Here is a 20050-nt window from a genome sequence, read left to right as displayed (position 1 = left end):
AAGACCCAAGATACTTTCCTGCAAGAAGAGTCAACCATGCAGATGGCACGGTGCAGTCATGAAGGCTCGGCAGGAGCACGAGGACCTGCAGCCACGCTCACTCAAGTGACTGAGGCGGAGGTTCCTTAGCATGCGGCCTCTCCACAGGGCTCCTCAGGACATGGCCTCTGGCTTCCACAAAGAAAAGGATCCAAGAGAGAAGTGGGAAGGGTAGGGAGAGAGTCAGAGAGACAGATAGAAAGACAGAGAGACAGAGAGTTGGAGGAGGAAGAGGAGAGGGAGGAGGAGAGCGAGAGACGGGGGCACCAAGATGGAAGCCACAGCATCATTCAGGACCTAATCTTAAAAGTGACAGTATCACCTCTGCAGAGTCTACTGGTCACACAAACCAACCGTGGTGCAATGAGTGGGGCAGGGGTTCACAAGGATGTGAATTCCAGGAGGTAGAACCACTGAGCATCGTGGAAGCTGGCTGCCACCACCTGTCTAGGTCTGTCCCCAAGGACACCGTCTGGAAGCACAGGTGGAGGCACCTATGTCATCCTCTGGACCAGAGTCAAGTGGCTGCCATCAACTGGGATCGACAGCAAGCCTGGAGAAGATGATAAGGCTGTGACTTGACAGTAAGTGGGAGAGGCTGACACTGCTTCTCACTAGCTGCAAGACAACTGGCAAGCGAACACCTCAGGCATTAACACCTCCCTGGAGCTGCGGGTAATTATTTCAGCGCATTAGCAGGCTCAGCTTCATAGGCCTTTCAGAAACTCAACCAAGAATCAAAGCTGAGAGGTCACCCCTGCAGCTCGTTTTCAGATGGTCTTAAATTTTATTTAAGAAGGAAGAATTTGGGATTGCACAAACAGGGGTTGCTTGTGCCTGCCCGGGTCGTAATCAGCTTCTCACTCACCTGGGAGGACAGAAACGAGGAAGAAGCTCGAAAACCCCAAGCGGACTTTGTTTGGAATGATTGAAGGGGAGTAGGAAGGTAGGTAGCTATTTAAATAGGAAAAGAAATGAAGTGATGACCTTACTGTTTCTAATCTTTTCACTGTGTCCAGAGGTAGGAAATTACAACCTCTGGCCTCCTCTCAGGCAGGCCCTTGGATCCCAGACTCTTGGGGGTACCCAGGGATATAGAAATCACAGCCACTCAAGCAGCAAGGAGCAGCTCCAAGGGTCCAGTCCGGCCAGGTTCCTGCACATTTCATATCTGTGCTCTAAGAGGAAACAGAACCAGAGGGCTCTACCTCAGTTTCATATGTAAAACGGGGTGAAAACAGTGCCTATCTCAGAATATATTACTATTATTATCGGTCATGGCTACAACTTGGCTACATGCATTGAAGGCTTGCTTGCCCTAGGCCAGGCTTTCGGCTAGTCACCAAGCCTGTCACCAACACAGCCTCGCTTGGCAAGTGAAGAAATGGGAGCTCAGAAAGATGAAATCATTGGCCTCATCCAGCTGGTTGGACACTCACACTGACCCCAGGACTGGTGGAATAGAGCAGGCCTCAGCCTGTGACAGGAAAGTAGATGGGGAGATGGGTGGATGGGATGTGACAAGTCCAACTCCTTCCTTTAGAAGAAGTATTGGAAATTTCCATGTGTTTCCTTTCTGCAGTCTTTGACAAATGTTCCACAGGAGAACAAGGTTTGGCTGTGAAATACCTCATCTTTTCCCAAAGAAAAACAGCACCTCTTTTTTCTTTCTTGTAAGTGATGCAAAACATTTCACATGGCCCCAAACAGATCTAGCACCTTAAGGGTCGGGAGCTGGGGACTTCACCAAACACATACATCATTAAAGTTCCGCTGAAGTTAATGTTACCACTGTTTTGTGCCCATGAATAAAGCATTAAACAAATATTGAGCCTGAGACACCTCATTACCCAAGGTCATTAAGCGGCTCAGGAACACCACAGCTACATTTGAAGCCAATTAAGAGGCCTCACACTGGGTGCTGGAACCACATGAGTGGCTGGCACGACCCCTAGCACATAGTAGGCACCTCGTAAAACATGCAGAGCAATTCAACAGGATCCCCCTGCCCTGGAGATTAGCTGACTCCACTAACGTGCTCTTAGATCCCAGCCCTCAGGTCCCCCAGGCTGCACAAGACACAGACTACAACACTCAGAGTTGAGAACAGCTGTCAGCACAACAAGCAAATGATATACACCAGTGGTAAACACCAATGATTTCAGTTTTGTTTCCACTTAATTTTTTATTATGGTAAAATGCACAAATGTACCACCTTTACCACTAAGTGTGTCGCTCAGTCGTGTTGGACTCTTTGCAACCCCACGGACTGACTATAGCCCGCCAGGCACCGCTGTCCATGGCAACTCCTCAGTGGTGGTAATGGAGGGGAGGGGGTCCTCCACAGTTCTGCCCCAGGAGAGCACAGACCATGAGATCCTGAAGCTGGCCCTCCTAGGCTGTAGAGAGCCTCTAGTACATAATCACTGATGGCAGAAAGATTACCCAGAAACAAGACTGGCAGGAGGGGGAGGAGAAAAAATGGGTAAAAGGGGGAGAGAAGGAAGGAGAGGAAATGGGAGAGGAGGAGGGGGAGGAAGCTAGAGAGGGCGGAGGGGTAACGACATCAGATCCCATTTTTATCGCTATGTGACAAGTCTAATCATTTAGGAACACCTCAGTATCATTTTAGTGACCAGGTCACAGTCTTTCGGCATGGCATGTAGTCTCAACTCTGCCACCCAGAAATCCCAGTGGTAGCGAAGGTGTGTCTGCTGGTGCCCTGGATGACCTGGAGCAGGAAGGTGGCAGGACCCACAGGATCTGGCCCCCTTTCTGCCACAGTCTCCATCCTCCCCACCCACATCAACTCCTAGGTGATTGCATCCAGCCGCAGGGCTCCAAAACAAGCCAGCTGGTGACTCAAATTTACACCTCCAGCCACACCTCTCCTTCCACACAGACTCAGTTCTAACAGCGATGTCAGCACCTCTACGTGGCTCCTCGACAGTGCCCACCACACCCACTCCTTGCGCCACTGCTCTCCCAACCCAGCCAATCCACCAGCGAATCCTGTTGTCTCCATGCTCAGGACACACCAGGAGCTCAGGCTCATTCCCACCCTCCTAGGTAGCGAGACCACTTCTCCTCAGTCAGTCCTCAGCATGGCCACGAGAGGGAGCAAGTTAGAAGCTAGCCTGGGGCCATTCAGTCCAGGCACTTCCGAAGGGCTTCTCCAAGGCAGAATAAACCCTGAGACCCTCAAACGATGCCAAGACCTGGGGACCAGGACTGAGCTAACCTCCAGACCGCCATCCCTGACCACAGTCCACTTCACTCTCCACTCGAGTCACACTGGGCTCCTAAGCCTCCTCATGCTCCACGGATATCCATCCTCAGGGCCTTCGCACCTGTCACCCCACAGTCTGGGGCTCTGTCCCCACCGTCACCCCGTTCAATCCTCCTCCCAGGGTCTCCTCTTCAGAGAGGGCCCCCACCCAATCACCACCCATCTTTTTTCTGCTTTGCCTTTCTTCCTAGCACCGTCAGCACCTGACCATTTCTTTGCTTTCAGTTTCTGTAGAGTCAGACCTCCTGAGGAAGAAAGCTATGTCTATGAAATGGCACGTCTCAGTTCCCAATTGGGTCAACTGATGACAGTGGAGGCCCATAAGGGTTCATACTTTGCCATCCCAGCTCATAAATGCTAGTGACTCAGGGGCACACACACGTTAGCATGTGCTTTGCTTTACGCCTGGCTGACTTTCCATGCTTCACACACACCTTTGACCATGACCTCAGCCCCCAGGACTGCACTCAAGTCCAAGGACATTCCAGTTGAAGATGCCTCGCTCTTCTGTCTTGCTTTGTTCTAAGTACAGTAACTGGCATCATCAGCTGTCCTCAGCTGGAACCACGTGAGATGGCAGAAGGGATGGCAAACACTGCGGACAGACCACTTGCAGCAGAGACAGCACAAATGCTGGCAAACGTATGAGGAGCTGCTCACACCTCAATTAAGCAACGCCAGTTAAGGACATAGTAACAGCACGCTCTACTTCTCACACTGGCAGAGATGAAGAGGAGGAGGCATGCCTGGTGCAGGTGTGGGGAAGGGAGGCCCTGTCACTGCTGCATGGTGGGGTCACATCACAGAAGCACTCAGAATCATCAATACACCTGTGTCTGCAGAGTGGGTCCCACACTGAACTGAGCAGAAATAACAGGCAAGAGTCACCCCACAGCTAGCACTCATGGCAACACCCTGTGTACACAAGTCTCTTCAGACACAGAGAAATCAGAAAGTTCATACATTGATGGTGGGAATGTGAAATGTAAAATGGTACACAGGGACTCCCCTGCCTGCCAGTGCAGGGGGCATGTGTTCAATCCCTGGCCCAGGAAGATGCTACATGCCGCAGAGCAACTAAGCTTGTGATCCTCAACTACTGAAACCCACAGGCTCTGGGGCCTGAGAGCCCCAACTAGTGAGCCTGAGTGCCTCAACTACTGAAGCCCGCGTGCTCTAGAGCCTGTGCTCCACAACAAGAGAAGCCACTGCAATGAGAAGTCCGCACACTGCAATGAAGAATAACCCCCGCTCACCAGAACTAGAGAAAAGCCCGCACACAGCACTGAAGACCCAGAGCAACCAAAATTAAATACGCTTTTTTTTAAACTTTGCTATAAAAAATAATAATAATAAATAAACAAATAAAATGAAGCAGTGTTTTCCACCATGAAAACCTGAGGCAGGCCCTCAAAACATTACAGAGAGTTACCATATGACCCAGCACTCCCAGGTACATACCCAAGAGACATGAAACATGTTGACACCAAAAGTCATAAGTAAACGTTCACAGCAGCATTATTAATAATACCCCAAAAGTATAAATAACCCAGTGTCTACCAACTGATGAACAGATAAACAAGATGTGGTCTGTCCTTGCAATGCTTATTATCCAGCCATAAAAAAAAAGGAATGAAGAACTGACACATGCTACAATGTGAGTGAACCTTGAAAATATTATGCCAAATGAAAACAAGCCAGATGCAAAGGATACATATTCCATCTATACAAAATCGGAAAAGTGAGAAAGTAGATTAGTGGTTTCCAGGGGTGAGGAGAGAAGGGAACAAGGAGTAAGTGCTTAATAGGTATAGGGTTTCTTTTGGGGGTGAAAATGTCTGGAATTAGGTAGTCGTGGCAATTGTACAACCTTGTAAATACAGCAAAAAAAAAATTTAAATCACTGTATAAAAGGTGAATTTTATGGTATGTGAACGATATCTGTTTTTAAAAATACAAACTGCATACAATTTTATGTTACTTAAAGTGAGACCCACATGAAACAGATGCTAAAGCCATTTCAGGATCCTCATCCAGAGGATCTGCTGTCCTTGCAAAGGGAAGAGAAGTTCAGAGGTGGCCCCCTGCCCACAGGGACACAGAGGTGGAGAACGAGTCCCACCCTCACAAAGGAAAATCTGAGGAAATCATTTTTTAAAAAGTGATCACTTTAAGAGTTTCACAAGTAACATTTATTGATCATATTCATAATGGAATCTCACCCACATTCACAGCAACTCCACTACAACTAAAAATCACCTGATGATAAATAACTTGCATTGACTGAGAGAACAGTGACTATTACAGACTCTCCCTGATTTGATGGCTTTTGTTAAAGACCTTGAGGAGGATGGACATTTTTGTTGATGTTCTTGACAGTAGCCGTTGATTCCAACTTCATACCCAAAAAAGCTGGCTAGAAAGCAAAGAGAAAGGCAATTACTAGGAACTGACCCCCAAAATGAAACCACACTGGCCTTGTAGGGCCCATGTGAGGAATCTCCCCGAGGTGGAGGGTGAAGAAAACCCCGCGGTAGAGGAGGATACACACTCAGTCACTGAGGAGCCTATGCAGAAGACAGGGAGCCACCCTGGCTGGCTCACTATCCAGGGTGGGACCTGAGGCAAGGCACTCAACCCCCTCAGCCCACTCTCCCTTCTGGACTCCAAGGAGAACGCCAGCTCTGCAGAATTGTGGAAGGAACTGAAAAAAACGAAGGCATAGCAAGTCCAGACAAGAAGGCAAGGATTGACTCATCGCTACTCTTTCTGGGTTCCCTGTTGGGCAGGTTTGGAGCTTATCCATTCTCCTATGGCCTCTGAGTTCTAGCAAGTCTCTGCCAGGCCAGCAGATGGGCCAGCAGCTTCTGAGAGAAACTGGGTGTGCACTTTGGGGGATCTCACAAGGCACCCCACATACACCCCAGGCAGGTAAGGTATTTCTCCTAACAGCTGGTTAGTGCCTGACCTCTGCCCTAAGATCCTGGCTCAGAAGCAAACACCTCCCATAAAAGTATTAGCAATTTTCCTTTGGCCCACCTGGACCACCTATTAATACTTAACATGGACCATCTACAGACAAGTTTCTATTTTTGCTCTTCCCAGAGTGGGAACTAGGGAGTCCAACTAAATTTGACATCAAGTTGGCAAACACAAAAAGAAAGATGAAACTTAAAGAAAAACAAAGAAGGAAATCTCACAGTGCTGACCCATTCAGATCATGCAAAGCTGACAGACCCCTGGCCGGCTCCTTCCTCGGGGCACTCGCCCTGGAGAAGCTGCAACCCAGGTCCACTATAGGCACTTGTATGTGAATGTGCATCATGGTGTCATATGTGACCACAGGGAGCGCCCAATACTAGGAGAGTGGCCAGGCAGGATGCAGGGAGAGGAATTTCCACTTCCAGACAAGATGGAGTGACAATGACAGAGCTGGTTTCCTATTTGAACAGCTAAAAAACTGGGCAAAAGACATCTGATACTGTTTTCAGATACTGGACATTTTCTAGAACATTCCTCTTACAACTGGGTGGAGGAGACAGACAAAAAGTAAATAAGTCAATATATGTAAATTCTAATTGTGCACATTTACCTATTGATATGTATTTGCATGTCTTCTATTTACATATTGGTGTGTGTTTGTATATATTTATATATAGGTGTGATGAAAGAAACAGGAAGAAGAAGGTGGATGGGGTAGTGGCTGGGGACATGGGTAAACTGGGGCAGGGGCGTTAAGAGGAGGAGAAGGAGGAGGAGAGCTGCTACTGAGGGGACTAAAGCAAGTAACCAGGTAAGCAGAGGCCCTGCAATGAACCTGAGGTTGCCCTGGAGGCTTCCTGGGTGGTGGCAGGGGCAGAGTGGGGTCCCAGGTGAGAAATGCAGGACTGGGCAAAGCCAGGTATGATCAAGGCTGCAGAAAAGGCTTTTCAGTATGGAGCCTTGATAATTGGGGCTGGGCTGTGAGAGAGGCAGCAGGTTCCCCAAGGCTGTAGTGTGCTTAAACTCCAGAGAAATGGCCGGTCAGGCTGGCATAAAATCCACTTCCCACCCCAACACAACAGAAGTTTGCAGAAACTGAAACCAGTGGTCTTTGGGGGGCAGGGGAATTTAGAAACTTGAGAACAGGAAAGAGGTGAGGAAATAAAGATGGGTAGATGCTCCCCCATCGTACTACTGGCCCTAACCTTGATGTATCTGGTTTGTTCTTCCCTTGCATTTTCTAGAAGGTGTGTGTATGAGCAACAGCCCAGATGATGGTAACAACATAACAGGAATCAGAGCGGGGCCCACCTCTCACCCTCTGCTGAGCAACAACCAAGTTCTCCCACACGCTCAACTCAACTAAAGCCCAGGATGTAAAATAAGCCCAAGGTCACCACTGCCCCACCCACACCTGCTCACCGGATGGCCTCCATGACCCTCAGCAGAGCATGGAGGAGTGTCAGGAGGCTGAGGTTGAGGGGCAGGAGGGGGGCTGGGGGGCCTTCTGGCTGCCCCGAGGCCACCGGCCCAGCCTGGTGAAGAGCCTGGAGCTGCTGCCACTTGAGGAGATGGCGCCCTTCACCACAGATCCGCCAGCGGTTGTACCCGGAGCGCACATCCAGAGGGGCTTCTAGGCAGACAAAGTGAGTCAGGCCCCGAGGGGTGTGGGGACAGGGTACTCTCGAGTCTGCACCCATGAGAGAGCCCTCGGGAAACCAGGGCAAAGAAACCAGGTGTCATAGCAAGGCAGGTCGCAGTCCTAGGGTGTGGGCACTCGCGCAGCGCCCGTGGAGATAAAGAGAGCATGGCTATGTATTTGTTTCTACGGTGATTGTGGGTCTTTGTGGCTGTGTTTTCTGAGTCTTTATCTTTTAAAGCTGCCTGCTGAAATATTTATGAATGAAAGGATATGGTAGTTAGCGGTGATCTGCTCCACAGTAATCTTTTCTTTTTCCTATTTTTTTTTTTTGGAGGGGGTATGGAATGGGTGAAGCAGAGAAGAAACCAAATCATCTAGGAGTTGGTCAGTTGATCGTGGCTGTAGCCGAGGGAAGGGAACATGGGTTTTTTCACAGTATCTGAAATTTCCCACAATAAGCAGTAAACAACCACCACAAACACAAATGGAATTCAAATATCTCTGTCTCCTCAACGCTCTTTAGCTTTTTCAAGACCTGCTTTGGTCACATGTGACCCTCTTGATGTTATGTCTCTTATTTATTTTTACTATGCTGTTAATATGCTACTACTAAAAATGTACACTCTAATCATACTAATATAAAATACATTCTTAATAAATATAAACTATATTTTCTTTATAAAAAAACTCTATCACAAGAGCATAAAGAAGAAAAGCACATGAGCCCTCTATTTACAAGATCAGAAACACAGAATTTTCTCTCTAAAATGGAAACCAGCTGGATTTGAGGCCAAAGGAACCACCTCCTATTTTTAGGTCACTCTGTATGAAGCTCAGAGGAGAGAAGGCTCCCTAACCTCCTGGTGGCAGTGAGACTGGCACTCTCACTCCCATCCTGTGAACACATTCTCATTCCTGTCCTTGAATGGGTTTGAGGCTTGAAATATTATTAACATAAATCACCTGAACTACAAAACCACGGCTGGAGTAAAAATTAATACTGATTTTTAACAGTGTTATCAATGGATGCATGATTCACTAATAAAACAACCAAGTTTTTACCCTTTCTTAAAGATGCAGAGTAGTTAAAGCCAAAAACAACCAATAAAAACAAACCACTACATTGGTGACTATATAGTGAGAAGAGCAGTTTCTCAGGGGGTTCTCATTCTACTGCCACTTTTCTTAATAAAGCGATTTCTGGCTCTTCCACCTAAAACTTGAGGCAACGTGTTGCTATCTGTTTTGTTCACCATGCATACACACAGCCCCAAAGTCTCTCTTTGCTGGGCTGACCTGCCCCTTTTCCACCCACAGGGATTATCTGTGACTGTCAGCTTAGACACACGAAACCAACCTTCACCTCACACGAACAGAGCTTTCATTTTCAAATTGACAGTCAGTTCAATCACTCAGTCGTGTCCGACTCTGTGACTCCATGGATTGTAGCCTACCAGGCTCCTCCATCCATGGGATTTTCCAGGCAATAGTACTGGAGTAGGTTGCCATTTCCTTCTCCAAGGGATCTTCCTCACCCAGGGATCAAACCGGGGCCTCCCACATTGTGGACAGACGCTTTACCATCTGAGCCACCAGGGAAGTCCTTAAATTGACACTAGTGGAGTCCTATTGCCTAGGCTACACTGACTTGTTATTCTACGTTGCAATGTGTCAGGGGGTCCATTTCATCGTCCCTAACAGCTGTGAACTCTAGGTAGCTGGTGCCACATTTCAAATGCACCTCTATTTATGTCCATCCTCCCACCAAGAGACGCTTAAGTTGCTTCCAATTTTTTGCCAAAGAAATCACTGCTACAGACAGACATGCGTGGAGTGCCCACAGATATTACCCAGACATGGGCTTGTTGGATTAAAGATATTTCACATTATAAAATTTGATCGATAACTCCAAACCTCCTGCCAAAGGCTATGACAATTCATGCTCCTCCTAACTGTGCTTTTAAAATCAGGGAAAATTTAAGTATCTTCTACATGAAGAGGTGAGCATGAGAGGTAGTGGCCGCTCATTTCCCAACCACTCTACCCCGATCTGCGCACACCCAGGCTCTGGGTGGGCCACTCAAATCACCTGTGCATCACAAGAACCCCTTGTCAGACACCCAGCCTCTCAGTTTTCTCCAGTTCCTCCTCCACAGAGTCCATCAAGGGCACTCACCATTCAATCTGGCCCCAGCACAGAAAGGGGAGGGTGTGATCTGACTGCACAAAACATGTCTACTCCCTTGCTCACATGCAATGCAGAGAAAGCAGACATGTCAACCATCTGTGAGGAAAAGCACCTCTGCTCCTTTCAGAGATGAAGAAAGTAAAGGTGCAAATAGAGACACCATCTCCTGGTGTACCGTGACTAAGCACATGAGTAAATGCGTACATCAGGCCACATATAAGGATATGTGAACACACCTTGTCATGATTATGAACTGTACTGTGAACATGTGAGTATATGCTATGCCTGTCATGAACATATGAATATATGTATACACTGTATGATAAATATATGCATAAGTGTGGTGTCATGAACATACAATGTGTCATGAATATATGAATATAGAAATATGTCAACATAAGCTTATACATTGTCATAAATACATATTTATATACAACACATACATACACAAGTCATATCATGAATTATAGAAGATTAGAGCTTAGAAAACACTTCAGATACCACCTAACCCCAGGCTGCAAATTGGTTTCATCCTGAGAGTCAATATTGATAACTGGTAGAGTCTGAGGCTTCTCTGGGTTCACTGGGAAAAGATGAGGGGTGATTAGTGATGCCTGGTAAGGGTAGGTGTCGGAGAAGTGGTGTGTGTGCCAGACTGTGGCCTTCTTTGTGTTATACCCATCATGACAGAAGTCTACCCCACTCCCATCATGATGTTCATGAGAATCCCGCCTTCCTTGGGGAGAGGGGGCGATGAGACACATGTGCATTGAGTTACCTGAGATGCCTTTAAAACTCTGCTGCCTTTTCACCACCTAAGATAAAAGATAAGAATGTGGGCGAGTGTGTCAGCCCCAGTGATCCACCAAGAGGGGGGCCCAGTGATTTAGCCTGGAGACCCCCAGAAAGGGGTCCATGACCAGCTCAGAATGCAAGTTATGTTCTCTTTTTAAAAGGCCTGTAGGTTTTAATTTTGGTGACACTTTGCTACTTGGTGACAGAAAACCAGCAGATGGAATGTGGGTGAAGGCAGAAGAAGCCTCTAATTCCAGGACACTCAAAAAACAAGGGAGAGGAGTGGCCCTGGAACTGAGCTGGGCTGGACCTGGCCAACCATACCCCACCACAGCTACTGACCTGGAACCCAGAGCTGTGGAGGTAGCCAGACAACCAAAGAGTGAGCACAGACTGTTGAGCTACAGCCCCTCCCCAGAACCCTCCCTCCATGCCTGCCAGACTGGGGCTACAAGTGCAGGATGCTCAGACAGGCCGAGAGAACTGAGGTAGAGGGGAGGCAAGGAGCAGGAGGGTACGGTGGGAAGAAAGAGGGAGGGAGGTGAGCAAGTTGGAGGAGAAGAGGGAAGAGGAAAGAGGAGAGGAGGAGGAGGAGGGGCAGAAGAAATGATGGGAAAGGTGGCAGCAGACCCTCTTCAGAGCGCAGTGTATCCCACCCTTCCCAACACCACCAGGACACCTGACCTGTGCCTGCCCCAAGTACCACTTGCCTCCTGTTCTCTGCTGCCCTAGGCCACAGCTTGGAGGAGACCCCTAGACACCAATGGAGGCCACTGTGGGGAAGGAACCCAGCACCCTTCCCCTTGGCTCCGAGTCCCCCTCGACCCGCCCCTCACTCTCAGGCCTTGCTGCCATACGAGCCTCCCTCTTACCTTCTTGTGAGACCTCAGGACCTGGGGCACCCAGTAGGGCATCACGGCCTGATCCCTAGGCATCGGGAGGTGGCCCCCAAAGCGGTGGCATGGGCAGAGGCATGCCTTGGTGGTTTTGGGAATATAAGACCGGATCATCTTTTGGATCTAACAGAGGAAGGGAAGAGAAGGTCCAAAGGGGGGTGGAGTCACACCCCAGAAAACCTCAGCCTCAGGGACAGGGCCCTGGAGAGTACCTCTGCTATACTCCTCCCACAGTACACCCTGACTGCCCGGCTGAGGGAGCAGGTCCCCCCATCACAATATTCCCAGGGGTGGCCAGCACCCTCATTACCCACCACCTACACATCTGCAGGGCGTGGTGCTGTGATGGAACACATGGGGCAGTCAGGAGACCTGGCTCCGTCCTGAACCTGCTGGCCTCCAGGAGCACCCTTGGTACTACACTTAGCCCCTCTGAGCCTCAGCGACCTCAGCGAGAGAGAGGGCTCTGCCAGCACCTTGACCACACTGGTCAGAGTCTAACATGGATAGTCTTTGGTCCAGCAGCTGCACTTCTGGGACTGTATCCCGCGAAGACACATGTGCGTTTGCTCAAGAACACTCAGTGCAGCACTGACTGTAGTGACCAAACAACCTGAATCTGGTTAATAAGGGACAATAAGTAATGAACATAGGGACAAACGGAATAGATGGCCTTTGGAAAGAATGATGCAGATTTGTCTGTCCTGACATACAATGAGCATAGAGATGCAATATTAAGTGAGAAATGCAGCACTGTTAATAGGGCATGCTACCATTTACATCAAAAAAATAAAAAAAGAATATGTGTGCAGTGTTGCTTGTATATGAGTTGTGGTGGGTCAGATCCTCGCCCCAATTCCTTATCACCACTCCCAGCCTCACCCTTTGTCCTGCAATTCTGCAGTTTCTTCCAGAAGAGTAGACTCTGCCCCTTGACTCTGGTCAGATCATGTACTGGACTGGCCAACAGAATAAGTAGGAAGTGACAATAGCCAGATCTGTCAGGCTGAAGGCCTCATAGGTGTCCAGCTGCTCTCACATCTCTGCCATGGCCACAAGACAGTGCCTGGGACAGCCCGCTGATCCCAAGATAGGGATACCTGAGGCCGAGCTGCCAGCAGAGTGTCCCTCAGCCACATGAGCGATCACAGTGACTGCTGTATCAAGTCAGGCCTTAGGTTGACTTGTACTTTGCTAGCCAAACAACACAAGCATGGAAAACCTCCAGAAGGCCAAATGAGGACACCTCCGGAAGAGGGGCAGGACAGAGAGTTCTGTGTACCACACCCCTGCTGCACTGCGGGAATTTCCAACCATGTGCTCACAGCTCACATTATAAAACATAATCAAAACTACTTTGAGTAACCCCTGCAACCTCCTGAGGCCGCGGGAGGACTGCACTGGAGCCTGGGTGTAAGGTGTGCTGCTAAGCACAGACACTGCCGCAGGAAGGAGGAAGGGAGTCCTGGACCTCCTCCAAAGGAGACAAGACGAGGCCTGGAGACCCAGGCACCTCCCTGCACCCTGGCTCCTTGTCACCATGGCATGGTACCCCTCTCACATAGGACCCTTTTGCCCGCCAGGATAAGGATACTCTGGCCACTGCTACCCAATCCACCCATACCTGCTGAGCCCATTCTCCATGGTAGGCACTGCACCAGAAGCAACAAGACCCCATCCTGCCCACAGCAGCTCCCTGCAGAGCACCGTCCACTGGGAAAGAAGAAACACTAGGACTCGGGGAGCAGAGCTAGGAGAACATTCAGGCCAGAGGGGCAGCTAGGTGGAGATTCAAGAGAGCAACCATGCCTGCTGAGAGTCCCAAAGACATGACAAGAGAACTACCAGGGGACCCACACAGCAATCATTCCTCCTCTTGTTAAAAGAAACCAATTTTGCTTATAATGCAAAGCAGCCAGGTCAGGGATCAGCCAGTCCCACTTGCCAACAAAGGGTCTAGAGGGTAAGGTGACAAAAAGCTTGGGCTTCTGGGAATGTTTTATCCCTGAAAAGGAGGAGAAGGGTAGGAGGTAAGCTTTTGGAAGACTCTGAAAGACTCACTTTCTGCCATGTGCATTGTCATATAAGACAGAGACCCATGGCCAACATCTAAAAACACTAGAGGTGAAAAATAACACCAACTCTACACAAAGTCTTTCAGAAAACTGAAAAGCTCTCAAAACACTAGAAATAGAAGTGAAGTTCCTCAGCCCGATAAAAGGCAACCATGATCCACCACTGTGCTGGGGATGGGCATGCCTAAGCAAGATCCAGAAAAGACTAAATTATTAAATTGATAATTGGACTTCATCAAAATTTTAAACATCTGCTCTTTGAAAGACAGTGATAAGAGAATTAAAAGACAAGTCAAAAACGTGGAGAAAACACTTGCAAACTAATTATCTAATAAAGAACTTGTATCCAGATATATAAAGAACTCTCAATAGTCAGTCATTTACAAAAAAAAGCAACAGAACTTTTTTAATGGGCAAAATACGTGAACAGACACAAATCAAGTAAGATACGCATATGGTAAAAATATACGAAGAGATGATAAACATCATTAGTCGTTGTAGAAATGCACAAGTTAAAGCCTCAATGAGAGGAAATTCCCTAGTGGTCCAAGGGTTGGGACTCTGCACTTTCACTGCCTGGAGTGCAGGTTCAGTCTCTGATCAGGGAACTGAGATCCTGCCATCTTTGAAACCAAAATTTTTTAAATGTTTTAATTAAAAAAACATACAATGAGATGGCCAAAATTTAAAACACTCACAAAACCAAGTGTTCATGAAGACATGAAGGAACTGGAACTTTATACATTGATGGGAAGATTGTAAAATGGAACAACCATTTTTAAAACACTTGACAGTTTCTTAGAAAGTTAAACATATATCTCCCATACAATGTAGCAATGCCTTTCCTAGGTGCTTGCCCAAGAAAAATGAAGGCATGTTCATACAAAGACTTATACACAAATGTTCACAGCAGCTTTATTTGTTGGACAAAATAGAAAAAAAATGGAAATGATCCACACGTCCTTCACTGGATGAATGGTCTATCCATATAACAACACACTACTCAGCAGTAAAAAGGAATGAACTATCAATGAACACAACCATATAGAAGAATCTCAAAAATAATCAAGCTGAGTAAAAGAAGTCCCTGGAGAAGGAAATGGTAACCCACTCCAGTATTCTTGCCTGGGAAATCCCATGGACAGAGGAGCCTGGTGAGCTATATATAGCCCATGGGGCTGCAAAGAGTCAGACACGACTCAGCGACTAAACCACCACCACCACAAAAGAAACCAGACCAAAAAAAGTACATGCTATATGATTCCATTTATATAAAATTCAAGGAAACGCAAATGAATCTATAGTGACAGAAACAGACCCAGGGTTGCCTGGGGACTGTGGGGAGAGAGGGTTGAGTGGAATTACAAAAGGGAACAAGGAGGACTTCCCGAGTGGTTCAGTAGGTAAGAATCCATCTGCCAATGCATGGTTCATGGGTTCAATCCCTGGTTCAGAAAGATTCTACAAGACAGGAAGCAACTAAGCCTGTGCACCACAACCACTGAGCCCACACTCCAGAGGCCACAAGCCGCAACTACTGGAGTCCATACTCCACAAGAGAAGTCACCGCAATGAGAAGTCTGCGCACTGCAGCTAGAGAGTAGCCCCCACTCACCCCAACTAGGGAAAAGCCTGAGCACACCAATGAAGGCCCAGCAGAGCAAAACATAAATAAATTTTGAAAAGGGTACAAGGAAACCTTTCAGGGTTGTGTATGTGTACTGCACTATATCATTTTATACGAGGGTCTTGAGCGCCCTGGATTTTGGTATCTACATGCATCCTGGAACCAATCCCCTGTGAATATCTAGAGATGACTGTACATTATCACAATTATGGTGGTGGTTTCATGGGTGTGCGCATATGTCAAGATTTATCAAATGAGACATTTTATATGTGTGCCATTTTATCACATGTCAAGCATATCTCCATAAATCTGAACCCCTGATTCAAGTCACCTACCTGATTTTGGGGTCTCAAGGAGAGAGGGACCCAGTAAGGCAGTGCTGCCTTAGCCCTGGGCACTGGCAGGTAGCCCCCAAATTTGGCCAAGCACTCACAGCAGACGGGCTCTCGATGAAAAGTGCTGGGGACAGGGCACATCTAAGCAAGAGGCAGACAAAACAGAATTTAATGCAATACTGCATTAGTGATGCAAGCCAAGGCAGTCTCTGAATGGTAAATCCACACTCGGAGGGAGCAAGGTTAAGATATGGCATCCAGGGCAAGGGCAGGGACAGGGGCCTCAGCTACTGCAGACTGTCCTGGGATGCTCCAAAGTCACTTGGAGGGGGACCACAGAGCCTGCAGACCCAGTGTGCTGGGATGTGCAATCACCTACAACCACATTACCATAAGAAAGTCTTAGGTCTCTCTTTCTAAAAATGGAGAAATACAACCAACTCTAGGGTGGATGACTGCTCTTTCTGTGGTTATCCACGTCAGTCTGCATAAAGAACTTTGTTTGCAAAACTTTCCACATCCATCCCATATGATCCCACCACACCCACAGGCAGGGGGAGAGGGAAAGTCATCCTCTCCAGGAGCAGATAGAGCTGCCCACAACAGATACATTAAGGGGCAGCATTGGTTCTCCCAGGCCTCCTAAATCCCTGTCTCAAGGTATCATGAGGAACTGAGGGGCAGGGAAGGCAGTGGGTGACCCTATATAGAGATTTGGGGGCTTGCATGGCCCCTTAAACCATGGACCCCACTGGCTGACACACCCTCTCATGAGATGCTGCTTCTGGACCCACATTTTCTGCTCTACTCCCCACCAAAGGTCATGTCAGGATTGGGGCAAAGTATTTGAGGTTTGCTTTCCTTACCGAATGATCGATGCAACACACTTCTTTCCCAAAAGATGGAAATGTGCTTCTTTTCCTAGAAAAGAAGAAGGCTTAATTCTGGACTTTGTGTACATTGGAGGCAGGGATGCTAGTGTGAGAGCCTGAGCCAGCCTGGCTCATATCATTAAACCCCAAGAGTGGAAAGTCAAAGTGAAAGTTTAGTCACTCAGTTGTGTCCAACTCTTTGCGACCCCAAGGACTGTAGCCTACCAGGCTCCTCTGTCTATGGGATTTTCTAGGCAAGAGTAATAGAGTGGGTTGCCATTTCCTTCTCCAGAGAATCTTCCCAACCCAGGGATCAAACTCAGGTCTCCCACATTGTAGGCAGACGCTTTACTGTCTGAGCCACCAAGGAAGTCCTAGTCAACTGCCCCCCAAGAGTGGAAGGGGTCATCATTCTGAGCATAAGAGGGGGCAGAGGGTGACAACAGAAGCAGGTAGATACACACTCATGTGCTAAGGTCTAAGGGTTCCCATATGTCGAGCTATTGTGGAATCCTGCATCCCCAAAGGGTTTAGCTGGAATCAGCCTGGGTCAGGAAGATCCCCTGGAGAAGGAAATAGCAACCCACTCCAGTATTCTTGCCTGGAGAATCCCATGGACAGAGGCGCCTGGCAGGCTACAGTCCATGGGGTCGCAAGAGTCGGATATGACTTAGCGACTAAACCACCACCACCAGGCACACTCCAGCTAAACCTATACTAGGACCTTTGGGAAAGACAGGAACATCCCAACCTGGTGAGAACTTTCCAAGATGTGTACCTGCCAACCACAGCACATGCTTTATCATACACCCTGAGCTTACTTAGAATTCTGAAGGAAAATACTGTCAAAACCGTACACCTAATGAAATTCTTTGCAGTAAAAAAACAACTGGGTGCTTTGTCTCTTGGGATGACAAAGCATTTGTCATCCCAAGTAACAGATTCTGTTACTCTTCCCCATTCTCCCCACAACAAATTGCTAGTATGTTGGCCACAATACAGAGAGTGTCCAGTGAGCATAAATCCAAAACAAAGCAAAACTTCCAGCTTTCCTAATAGCATATGTAACATGGAAATGGTTAAGAGTGATATCATCATAATAATCACTATTTTGCTATCTATTTACAGTAATAGCTTCAGGTCACAAAGCTCAACTCCCACACCTGGTCCTTGACAACATAGAATGTGGAATGTTGCCCTGCACAGCACCCAAGCCCCTTAACAGTCAGAAGAGCATTGTTATTTCCTTTGTGGAGGCCAAACCTCTAGCCCAGAAGGTGAAGCCACATAGTCCCAGAGACTGACTCAGAATGTCATAACCCAAGTCAACCCAATGAAACTCATTCTCCTTGTTGTTGTTCAGTTGTGTCCAACTCTGCAACCCCATGGTGCAGTATGTCAGGCTCCCCTCATTCTGGGGCTTTGTGTTAAAATTACTAGGAAAGGAAATTTCCTTTTCTGTTGAAGTTGTAAGATCTTTTCCAGAGGTCTTGGTGGTCATTTTGCCCCCGGAGGGGAAGAAAACAAAGCTGAAAGATGGAGACAACAGTCCCTGACCACAGTCCTTAAGCATCTGTGTACATTGGTTCCTGACGACTTACACCCGACAGTCGCAATTAGTCAATGGATTGCCTTTCCTGCTTATATGATATAGTGTGGTGTCTTTCCTGCCTACCTTTTACAAGCTACTATGGGATGGGGTGACCTGAGGCTACTGGGGCTCCCCAGGTGACTCAGGGTCCAGGTTCCCTCAGATGACTCTGGGTCCAGGGCCCCCAGGTGACTTTATATCTGGGCCCCTCTAAGTGACTCAGGGTCTGTGGCCTCCCAGTGTACTCGAGGTCCAGACCGCCTCAGGTGACTCAGGGTCTCGGGTGCCCCAACTGACTCAGGGTCGGTGTTCCCCAGGTGACACAGGTCCCGAGGCCCCCTCAGATGACTCAGGGTCTGAGTTACCCTCAGGTGACTCGGGGTGTGGGGCGCCCCAAGGTGACTCGGGTGCCAGGCCCCTTGTGTGGCGCGGCGGCCCAGCGTGCAGGACTGAGGGAGGCACCTGCCTGTCATGACGCGCTCGGGATGAGTGCCCGCTGACAGACCGAACGGACACCCGAGAGCTCCCAGAAATGCCCGCCACGATTCTCCTAAGTTACGGTGAGGGCGGTGACGAAGCTCAAGATGACAGCCGTGACGAAAGTCGGGGCTGGCTCACGCGTGTCACTCCTCCTTCGGGCCCGCCCCTCACACAGCCCCTCACACCTCCCCGTCAGTCCCCGGGGCCGCCCTCGACCTCGAAAGGCCCACCTCTTCCGCCCTCCCGCTCCTTTGAGGCCAGGCTCTTCCGGCGACCGGTCTCTATTAGCTGTCGATTGGCTCTCTGTTAGCCAATAAGATGCTTCATTCTATACATGTTTACTTACCTGGCATCTGATTGGGCTCTGAAGGCAGGGCTCTGAGTCAGCGGAGCGGGGAGGGGCAGGGAGCGGGCCGGGGGCGGGCCGGGGGCGGGCCGGGGGCGGGCCAGAGGCGGAGCGGAGGTCGGGCTAGGCTCAGGTGAAGACTTTTCGGCTGTGGTCTGGACCTGGCCCAGGTGGGCGTCGGCCTTGGAAGACACACCTTTCCCCGCCAGATCCCGGGAAAACCCACTCACCGTTTCCTGCAGACGGGCCTGCGGGGCTGCAGGGCACAGTAGACGGGGTATCTGTTCCCTGGAAGGAGAGAAAGAGGTGCGCGACGCGGCCCCAGGGCCCATTCGAGAACCGCGGAGCATCTCGGTAGGAATGTGTACCACGCAGGACCTGGGACGTATTTGTATTTTAAGTCTTTCATTGCTTTTCTGACGCTGAGATTTAACTGGGCGCCTTGCCTGATACTGGCTGAATCGGACTCAAATTGTGGTTTTTGAGAATGTGTGTTTCTGAAGCAACCGAGGGTTCGAAGGCCGTGGAATTCAGAACAACTGATTATAGTATCTCTTGGAAACAAACTTTTCAGTGTTTGCTTTCTTTTTCTTTTTGGCCACACCTCAGCTTGTGAGATTTCAGTTCCCTGACCAGGGATTGAATCCCAGCCCCAGCAGTGAAAGGCCGGAATCCTAACCTCTAGACCACTAAAGAACTCCCTTTCTTTGCTGACTTTAATATTCTCAATTAATACTAGTATTTGATCAAACCTTCATAAGCAACGGTAGCCCTGGTGGGCCACATTTCCGTGTGCTGCGATCTAACCATGGACAAACAGGATTTTCCAGGCACTACTCGGGTTTCATGGCTCTTTTATTAAACTGGTAAGTTCATGACCTATGAACAGGGCT

At 48.6% G+C, this 20050-nt stretch overlaps 1 protein-coding gene across 1 annotated transcript; it reads right to left on the bottom strand.

The window, feature by feature from the left end:
* Nucleotides 1-5555: 5555 nt before the first annotated feature.
* On the bottom strand, nucleotides 5556-19748 carry C18H16orf95 (chromosome 18 C16orf95 homolog). The gene is made up of 7 exons (XM_043437224.1): nucleotides 18794-19748; nucleotides 16735-16789; nucleotides 15869-16009; nucleotides 11808-11954; nucleotides 10919-10955; nucleotides 7733-7943; nucleotides 5556-5744 (listed from the first exon to the last, which is right to left on the bottom strand). The coding sequence occupies exons 1-7, from the start codon at nucleotides 18802-18804 to the stop codon at nucleotides 5726-5728; spliced, it is 621 nt and encodes a 206-aa protein (XP_043293159.1). The 5' UTR covers nucleotides 18805-19748; the 3' UTR covers nucleotides 5556-5725.
* Between the last annotated feature and the right edge of the window lie 302 nt (nucleotides 19749-20050).

This window comes from Cervus canadensis, chromosome 18 (assembly GCF_019320065.1).
Source record: "Cervus canadensis isolate Bull #8, Minnesota chromosome 18, ASM1932006v1, whole genome shotgun sequence".
NCBI classification, from domain to species: Eukaryota; Metazoa; Chordata; class Mammalia; order Artiodactyla; family Cervidae; genus Cervus; species Cervus canadensis.
Note: the sequence above shows the minus strand (reverse complement) of the source record. Positions and strands in the feature narration are given on the sequence as shown.